Raw genomic sequence first — 10,430 nt, 5'->3', positions numbered from 1 at the left:
TTTTTCTTTGATTGACCAACAACTTAAGCCAAAGTCAAAGTACACTTTTTCTCCACCAATCAAAATTGAGCTTGGGAAGATCCTAGAAGCTTTAAGATTACTAGTAAACTTACTTTGCTAATCCTCACACTATGGCCCCAACAACTTCTAATCTTTGCAATTAACTCCATAGATCACCAACTTAATGTAATCCAACAAGCTTAATTATACCTCATTAGTCTACCAACCACCCAACCATTATAATTACCTATCATAAAACATGCATTGTCATACATAAACTTAATTAAATAACAACCTTTTAGTCACAAGCAGAACTAGGGTTTTGATTAAAATTTAAGGTTTCTAGTCTTTAAAACAAAACAATATTTTAAAACAAAAACAAAATAAATAAACCTTAATTCGGTGTATCACATAGTGTAATTAAGTTTCTTACAAAATACTATTAATATCACATAATTAAAAAACAATAAAGTATATATAACAATCTTTTTACATGAAATGATGCAAAATTTTTTTAAAAAATCACTAGGCATAGCCCACGCTAAATGCTACCTGCCATTCGACTAAACACGGTAGAAATCTTTAAAATGCACGATTTTGGAGTTTGCTTTTATCACCATTCTTCTATCCATGTTCCTTAAATACATTTTTTCAAATTGATGGGTACAACATTCCCCTTTTTTTGCCCCCTTTGGGAGTTGCAAATTGTTTCCCTGAACTATAAATGGTTAGCAGTTTAGACCAAAAGCTAGTCAAGTTTTTCATTCAAATACCTTTTTTTTCTTTACTAAAGAGGAACAACAGTGGTTCTCTACTTATCCCCTCGATTGTTCGAACTTATAACATGTCTATTACAGATAAAGCATTTCACTAATTATATTGTGTTTCGTTATTTCATTCAAGTACCTTATATTATTATTTTGCAACACATATCTAACACTTTAGTACCACAGATTAAAGATATAAATAGATGTAATGAATGGATATTAATGCGATACTATAAAGAACTGGCAACAAAATCATTGATCTTTAACTAATTCAAACAATATGTCACAAATTAGAGTAATTTAACCTTGAGATCCAAAACTAGAGGTCTCGAATTCAATTCTCCCCCTCCACACTTCTTAAATCCAGCCCTTCTTGGGTAACAAGGAAAAAGAAAAGTCACAAATTAATAGTATAGAACATTAAAGTGTTAAAACAAATAGTTCAGTGGTGTTAATGGAAGTCAACCCAAACTTATTGCATTTACCCTTTATCGCTTCATTCCATCCCCAGAAAAGCCACCTAAAGCTTCACACAGTCACACACTTAGTGGAGAGTGGCTGACCAAGCTGTTTGCTTAGCTGCTCCTCCCACCACGCAAAGGGCTTCTTAATAATCACTCGAAAATGGCGATTACTCTTAACAGCGGCTTCGAAATGCCGATAGTGGGTCTCGGCGTTTGGAGGATGGAAGGCAAAGACATCAGGAATTTGCTCATCAACGCCGTCAAGATTGGCTATCGCCACTTTGACTGTGCTGGTTCGTTACCTCTTTTTTTTTTTCCTTTGAATATTAAGTAACACTTTCAGTTGTGACATGGGATAGTTATTTGAAGTTAAGGGAAGTGGGATTTATAGGAATTTTGTTTACTGGAAGAAAATTTTCATTTTTTAGGATGGAATTAGTAGATTTTTGGTTCTGGGCTGCACTCTATTGTCTATAATGTTCATCTTTAATTATCTGTTGTTTTAGCAGATACATAAAAGAAAAGGAAAGGAAAAAGAAAAACTTGGGCTCAAACAGAATTATCTGAAGTTAAAACTATGTGATTAATTTTGTACTGTATGAGGGAAATTGGTTTCTTGCATCAAATTTTTAAGGTTACGTATTTAGATTAATTTTCCCTGCACTTCCTGGTCTAGATGGTTAATACATAATCTGTATTCAATTGGGATTCTTTTTTTGCGTAGGAGAAATCATTTCTGTATATTTTGTATGGTTATTTGTTTATATATAGCCATAATTTGTCATATCTTCCTTTGACCAATTTCTATTAACTCTCAAATTAATCTGGACTGGATTGCCATAAATCTTGGAATTCTAGTTGAAATTTAGCTTTCTTATTAAAGCAATGGTGAGGTTCATTTGTGATACAAATCATCACGGCCCATTATTAGTGAAAATTAGTAATACAGGTGCGTTAGGAGAGTTAAAAAAATAAAATAAAAACAGTGTGACTTTGAACCATTTGATGTAAAGGACATTAGGTAGTGATTGTTGTGCAGAATGTACTATCCATTTCCAAAAAAAGAAAAGAAAAAGAAAAAGCAAGTACATTCCTGTACTGAGGTTAGTACATTTGCACTTTATGATGAATAACTCAAACGTATGCCCTTTTTGATAAATAACCCCCTAGCACACCCTTTTCAAAAAAATTTAGCTATTCTCTGTATGTTGCTCTAGTGATTCTGCTCTTAAAATTTTGGCAATTTGTTACTTTAGCAAAGTTCTTGAGGTACATTGTTATTCATGTGAGAAGTTGGCAATGCTTGCAGCTGATTATCAGAATGAACGTGAAGTTGGTGAGGCGCTTACAGAAGTGTTTCAGTCAGGCTTGGTGAAACGGGAGGATATTTTTATTACTACCAAGGCTAGTAAAGGCCAACCATATTTTTTTCACGTTTAAGCTATAGTTTGCTTTGACTGTCCAATAGATTGAGAATTGCTCTGACTAATAATTGGAAAGTCATCTCATATTTTTCTTTTTACATTTGGTGTTCCTAATAACAGCTTTGGAACTCAGATCATGGTCATGTTGTTGAGGCTTGTAAAAACAGTCTCAAGAAGTTATGCCTGGATTATCTGGATCTGTATCTTGTTCACTTTCCTATAGCCACAAGACATACTGGTAATTCCGCTTTAGCTATTGCACCTTTTAAAAATTGTATTTGTTTAGTGTTTCTCTACAATCTTCACTTAGATATTAGTTTCCGCATAAATTAAGAACTTGATCAGAGCTTAAGTTAGTAACAGATATATATGACAGAGTTTCTGAAGATTGAATATTTACAACAGTGATACAAGATTAGTGGTTTACATTCACTCATGACTTAACATCTGTAAAACTCAGACTGATTCTGCAATTTAGTTGGAGCTTATGACCTTCATTTGGGATCTATTATTGCTTTCAGTTTGTTAAAGATTTAGTCTTCTGATAATAGGGAAATGAAAGTTGCCACTAGTGAGATCGATGAAATTTCATTAGTTTAATCCTATATTATTTTCTACACATGACATATCATGTTGGGGTTTTTGATGTAGAAAATGGGCACAGGAACAAACAGGATGGTAGATTTTATTCAGTTCATATCCATTTCTATAAGTATCAAAACATTCTTTGAGATATGTACCCGTCTTATCTGTTGTTATGAATTCTAATTGTTGTGGCTTCTTTAGTCCTGTACAAATCTATTTTTGCCTTATTGCTTCTATGAAAGCTTGTTCTTCATAGGAAGGAATTGGTTACTGTTTAACTTAAATGCAGGCATCGGTACCACTTCAAGTGCTATAGGCGAAGATGGTTTCCTGGACATTGATACTACTGTATCTTTGGAGACTACATGGCATGCCATGGAAGATCTAGTTTCCATGGGCTTAGTTCGCAGCATAGGAATTAGGTATTTGAGAACTTCACTTGCATGTCTAATCCTCTGCATATAGATCTGTTTGGTTCCATCATCATCCTTATAATCAATGGCGCTATAATAAAGACAGATGTGGTTTATTTATGTTTTTTTTTTTTATTTTTTGTCCCTGGACTTATTATAGTGTTTAGCAACATTGTGGAAAGTATCTTTAAGTACATGTTAAGAGGACTGCATGTGATGTAAATGGGTTAGATCTTGCCTTACTAGCACTAGCGGAAGACTAAGAAGATAGTGACTGGTTTAGGGGCTGTGAACAATAATTTTGGGAGAAAAGAGGGGAAGAAGAACAAACAACTAATATACCAAAACTCAACCTTTATTCATCAAATTCTTTGCGAGTAATAACATGGAAACATAAGTATTTATAACTAAAAACCTCCTAAAACTTCCATCTCCATGGTCCAAGAACTTTTAGGAAGTAACCTTCCAAACTCCAATTATTTACCTAACAGAATAAAGACTCAATAAAAACTCAATTCAGCACTTAAAATTAATGGACTTAGATCTTAACATATTCAGACTATTTGATAACGAAAAATTGAACATTTAAATTAATTAAGTAGCATTGAATTTCCTAGGCAAAACTTGCTCCCAAAATTAAGTGATGAGCTATTCACTTATTATTGAATGTGATATGCACTTAAATGTATTAAATTTAATACTTAACAATTCAATAACTTAATGGATTTAGATTTCAGATTTCAGTTTTATCAAATGCACATAGACAATTCTGGAATTCTGGGAATTTCCAGTGACTACTAAAAGACCAAAATACCCTTGGGACCTAAATAATATAAGCTACTAAATCTTAGGCAATAAAATTACACTGTTCCTATTCCTAGTTGAAGCTCGATGAAAATATGAAAGTGCCGTAGTCTTAGATTTTTCTGGAGCTCCTCGTTGACTGCATCACTCTGTCCCCCTAGTTGGAGAAAACTTGACCTTGAGTTTTTCAAGATTTGTAGGATAAAGAACTTGAAAGTCTGGAATGAGTTGCAAGAACACCCACACTTCCAAGAACGTGTTTTGCCATGTGCTTGAGGGAGTAACAAGTAAAGGTGGGACATCATTGGCTGAATTTCTGATAACTCTCGGAGGACAATGTCAATTGTTGGAGCTAATAGAGTAGAATAGAAAACGTTTCTAGTGATAAGCTATTCACTTATCATTGAATGTGATATGCACTTAAATGTATTAAATTTAATACTTAACAATTCAATAACTTAATGCATTCAGACTTCAAATTTCAGATTTCAGACTTCAGTTTTATCAAATGCACATAGACAATTCTGGAATTCTGGGAATTTCCAGTGACTACTAAAAGACCAAAATACCCTTGGGACCTAAACAATATAAGCTACTAAATCTTAGGCAATAGAATTACACTATTCCTATTCCTAGTTGAAGCTCGATGAAAATATGAAAATGCCGTAGTCTTAGATTTTTCTAGAGCTCCTCGTTGACTGCATCACTCTGTCCCCCTAGTTGGAGAAAACTTGACCTTGAGTTTTTCAAGATTTGTAGGATAAAGAACTTGAAAGTTTGGAATGAGTTGCAAGAACAACCACACTTCCAAGAACGTGTTTTGCCATGTGCTTGAGGGAGTAACAAGTAAAGGTGGGACGTCATTGGCTGAATTTCTGATAACTCTCGGTGGACAATGTCAATTGTTGGAGCTAATAGAGTAGAATAGAAAACATTTCTAGGCTTTGCTTCTAGACATGCTGAATTTGTGATGTTACCAGGACCTCTTTCCTGTGCTCCCAGACTTGATCTTTGGAATTTCTTTCATCAGGTTATCCTCATCTGCTTCCTTCTTTGGTGCCTTTTCAAAATTCTGAAGAGCCCCTTCTGCTTTGTGTTGGAGACAGTTGTCACATCCAGTAGTCAATCAGCAACCAAAACCTTTTTAAATGTCTCAGCTTTTACAATAGGATTGTTAACCAAATTCGTGCTTTCTACCCTAGCTGCATGTTGGATGAAAGGGGAATGGTACTTTTCTGGCTGTGTTGGTTCTCTTGGTAAACTGCCAACTTTGTGTTGGAGGTTCATTAGGAATTTGGGCTGGATATTTGGGAGTAAACCTTGGCACATATCCTTGTGGTTGACCATAAAACTCTCCAAACATCTTCTAATGACGGTACGAGGGAAAATACTCTTATAAGAGTAGTTCTCTCATCTCCTCCAAATAAATGTATCCACTACGTGACATCACATCTCATTCAACCATATGCCACCACCAACTTAGCCTTGCCAACCAGTTTCACCTTGGCAAATAGGGTTTGTTATAATCTGCAAGATTATGGTGATCAAAGAAATATTCTAGAGAAGTAGAGGTGTCAAAATGGGATTCGGGTGGGTATGGGAAGGTCATAATTGGGTCAACCCCTTTATACTTATTTAATAAATGGGTTAAAATGGGTCAACCCATTTATAGGTATACTCAATTACCCATTTATGAACCGCTTAAAATTCTACTCCTTCAACAACCCCCCCCCCCCAGGCGAACGTTGCTTGATAAGAAATAACTACATTTTATTGTTATTGGGTGGGTAAGAAATTCAAATTTATCCGCTTAACATCCACCAAAAATTGAGTTACCCATGGAAACCCATTCAATGTTCATTGCATACCCAAATTCACTTGTTAATGTGTGGGTTTGGGTGGTTCAGCGTAATTGGATTGTGATTGACACCTATACGGAGAAGTAAGCCATCTATAGAATATTGTAGGATGACATAAGCCATGAAGAGATGAAACATACATTGTTGATTTCCTTGAAGAAAATTCTCTTTGTTCCTTGACAATATAGAAGAAGAAAGAAATATGGCTGATGAAGAGAAAGGAAGTTTGGGCTTTGATGCCAAACTAATGCAGGACAAGATGGGTAACATCTTGCTTTACTATCACTAGTGGGTCACCTGTTTAGGTGCTGTTAACAGTACCTGTGAACAAAAATCCTGGGGTCGAAAGAGGGGAAGAAGAACAAACAGCATAAGTATTTATGACAAAAAACTTCCTAAAATTCCTATCTCCATATTCTAAATAAGAAATTTGACTGGTAGTAGAAAGGAAGTTACCTTCTAAACTCCAATTACTTATGCAACAGACTAAAGACTTAAAAACAATTCTGGAATTTCGGAAATTTTCAGCGATGTCAAAAAGACCAAGACACCCATAAGGCCTAAATAATATAAGCTGCTAAATCTTAGAAAATAGAATTACAATGAAGTTAAATAAAGACACTAATCCTGTTCCTAGTTGAAGTTTGAGGAAAATATGAAAAGCTTAATCTTAGATTTTCTGGAGCTCTTTGTTTACTGCATGAGCAGGGCTGCAATTGGCTGAGCCCCGAACTATCAACTCAGGCTTGTCTTGTTCTAATGCTCAGTTTAGCTCAAAAGCATGGAACATGAGCTGAGTTCAAGATGCTCAGTTTTCAAATCAGCTGAGTTAGATTATTATTTACTTGGGCTCGTGATCTTCTCGAGCAACTCAAGCTTAGTCGAGTTCAAGAATTTTTCTTTATGTTTATATAGGGTTTCTCATTGACTGTGTATTTCCCTTAGCACACACTTGCACAAAAAAAACGTTTATCTGAGGGTATTTCAAAATACAGGCATAGAATCTAGTGTATTTTGTTCTGAATGAACTTCATTCTTTTGGCTTCTTTTTTGAAAAATTATTTGGATTTTTCATTTATCTACACACCTGTAATATGTTCAGCTACAGACATATACAGTACCAAAAATTTGAATTGATTCAACAGCATTTTCTGGCCCTTTAACTTATGATTGCAGATCATTTTATCATCAATTCTTTTTTTTTTTTACTTGTATAAAAATTCTTATTTATTCCAGTTGTTAGAATTTGTTTGCAGGCTTGCCAATTCTGTTTCTCCTTCCTGTGTCTTCTGCTTTTCTGTTGTCCTTTGAGGACATAATATTATGCAAATTAAGGCTTCAGAATTTTTGGGAGGGCAAAACATGTCCTATAAGCCCGAACTTGTTCTAAGCTTGAGGAGACTTGACCGTGTTACAATTTCCAAGCTTCAGCTTGAGCTTGATGACATACACAGCCAATTTATTTTGAGCTAAATTTTAGGTGATTGAGGAAATTGAGCCGAATCGAGCTCGCATAAATTTTGAGCATTGAAATTTTTATTCGAGAACCTAGCTTGAGCTTAATCAACCAGTGTTCGACTCAACTAGAATCCACTGGAATGCAGCTCTAGTTAACACCATAGGCTGCAGATCAGTGAAAACCATCATGCACTTCAGTTTCACTCTCAATGATGCAAACGGAAAATAAAATGAAACTGAAACGGATGCAATACTGAGTAGCATAGTTGAATAAAAACATTCATGAAGTGGCTAATGTCATGTTTCTCTTCCTGGTCCATATGCTGTGCGAACTGTAGGTTCTGTATATCCTGTAGCAAACTGTCAATAATTCTCTTCAGCTAAATTTGAAGGCGTAGGCAGAGAGATAATGATGAACTCTGGGGGAAATGTTGCAGACTAAACTTTTAACAGATTCCTTTTACCCTGTTTTCTGTTGTACGATGCCATTTTAGAATATCTGGCCTTATTTTATGTTGATTCAAGGTTAATGAAGGCAAAATCTGACCGTTTTTTCTCTTGTGGTGTTAGAATAAATTTCAAAATCAATTCTATTCGTCTGCTGATGCATTAACAAAATTTTCTTGCAGCAACTATGACATTTTCCTAACAAGAGATTGTTTAGCTTACTCCAAGGTAAAGCCTGCTGTGAACCAGATTGAAACACATCCTTACTTTCAACGGGAATCTTTGGTCAAATTCTGCCACAAGCATGGCATTTGTGTTACAGCCCACACACCTCTTGGGGGTGCTGTAGCTAATACGGAATGGTTTGGCTCAGTATCGTGTTTGGATGATCCAGTTCTTAAGGTAAGGTGAAACCTTCATCTTCAAGTTATTATACATCTGCAAAGCTTCGACAGGAAGCAAGCAATTGACTTATGAGATGTATATGGGCTTTTATCTTTGCCCATGTTGTGCCAGGGTATAGCCGAAAAATACAAGAAGACGGTCGGTCAGATTGTTCTTCGCTGGGGCATTCAGCGAAACACGGTTGTCATTCCAAAGACTTCAAAACTAGAGAGATTGCGGGAAAACTTGAAAGTTTTCGACTTTGAGCTTGCAAAAGAGGACATGGAGCTGATAAAATCTTTGGATCGAAACTACCGGACCAATCAACCTGCGAAGTTTTGGGGAGTAGACCTGTATGCATAAGTTGTTGGATCGTCATTTGTTGGAGGTACTTCTTTATCATTGCACCCTTTTTATTATTGTAAAACAGAACACGATAATATTACCAGTAAAATTGCCGGAAATCTTACTAATAAAATTGCTGAAAATCGTCCAGTACAATTCTGCTTGACAAAGTCTACAGGGTAATTCTATAGGGACTCAACTATGTTGGCCGTTTTTTGCATAATGAAATGGCCTATGCACGATCTATTTCGCTTCTCTAGGAACTTAATGGATATCTAATAGGTTTTGATCTAGTAAAACTAAATGTACTTCCTCTATCATTGGGACCTATATCGGAAAGAGTATCATAATCTTCCTTAAAAAGAATGACCGAGGCATAGGGGTGCAAATTGTTTCAAAAAAAAACTGAAAAATTTGCCGGCCGATCAAATTTAGATTCTGTATTGGATATTGGTAAAACGAATTTCGGTAAAACTGATCCAATCTTTAAAGTTTGGTAAAATAGTTTGGAATGATTATTTAATTTTGATTTTGAAAATTTTGAATACTGATTGAATTACGGAATTTTATATTTTAATGATATATTTTATATATTACATGTATGTTCCTAATCCGTCAGTGTACTAATGCTAATGTAGGAATGTGCGACCTTAAAAATGCATTAATTAATTTATTAATAACCTCAATTTTGTTTAAAATGCTTAACTGATTTACATCAAAAAACCCAAATTTTAATTTTGGATATTACTACAATACCGATTAGCCTACCAAAATTCAATTATGAATACTCAAATTACCAAATAAAGCTTTGGATGGTAATCAAATGTTAGACCTACTGGAAAAAAATATCGTAAAAAATTGAATTATTTTTTAGTCGAATTACCGATCACTGGCTGATGAACACTCCTACGGAGGTTGCATCTCCCTCCCTCCAATACAAAGTTTGGGATCATCAAATTCTTTGCTGCTTTGGATCATCTGCTAGATTAACAGCTTCGCACGCAGCACAAGATTCTGCCAATTATGCGTTTGCCATCCCTTCAAATTTTTGGGACAAAACAGCAATAAGCACGCCTTCATGATCACGAATAACCACGCCAATGCCAAACAGATTGTTGCAGGTGGAAACCGATGCGTGAAAATTAATTTTGTATTTGAATAAATGGTGGGGCGAACGACGTTCGACTTGTACGGCTAGGATTGAGATCTGGAATGGTGGTTGGCTTCTAGCGAGATGGTGTGATGCAAAGCCGATCATGGACGAGGATCTTTCAATTTCCATTGAAAATTGCTGCATTGCAATTATTCCTGATCTCATAGGATAATGGTGGTTGGCTTCTAGCAAGATGGTGTGATGCAAAGCTGATCATGGACAGAGGATCTTTCAATTTCCATTGAAAATTTCTGCATTGCAATTATTCCTGATCTCATGGGATATGACTGCAAAAAGCTCACAATCTTCAAAGATAAAGATCAAAGA

General features: G+C 35.3%; 1 protein-coding gene across 2 annotated transcripts; it reads left to right on the top strand.

Moving 5' to 3' along the window:
- Window positions 1-1,247: 1,247 nt before the first annotated feature.
- On the top strand, window positions 1,248-9,106 carry LOC113717421 (NADP-dependent D-sorbitol-6-phosphate dehydrogenase-like). 2 transcript variants are annotated; one of them, XM_072070868.1, is made up of 6 exons: window positions 1,248-1,524; window positions 2,541-2,635; window positions 2,776-2,893; window positions 3,530-3,662; window positions 8,404-8,623; window positions 8,745-8,881. In XM_072070868.1, the coding sequence occupies exons 1-6, from the start codon at window positions 1,392-1,394 to the stop codon at window positions 8,832-8,834; spliced, it is 789 nt and encodes a 262-aa protein (XP_071926969.1). In that variant the 5' UTR covers window positions 1,248-1,391; the 3' UTR covers window positions 8,835-8,881. The 2 variants fall into 2 exon arrangements, with proteins under 2 accessions (XP_071926969.1, XP_027098061.1); XM_027242260.2 differs by having other exon boundaries at window positions 1,249-1,524; window positions 8,738-9,106.
- The last annotated feature ends 1,324 nt before the right edge of the window (window positions 9,107-10,430 follow it).

The sequence above is a fragment of the Coffea arabica genome, chromosome 11c (genome assembly GCF_036785885.1).
Source record: "Coffea arabica cultivar ET-39 chromosome 11c, Coffea Arabica ET-39 HiFi, whole genome shotgun sequence".
Taxonomy (NCBI): Eukaryota; Viridiplantae; Streptophyta; class Magnoliopsida; order Gentianales; family Rubiaceae; genus Coffea; species Coffea arabica.
The sequence above is the reverse complement of the archived record's forward strand: the minus strand, read 5'-3'. Positions and strand labels throughout refer to the sequence as shown.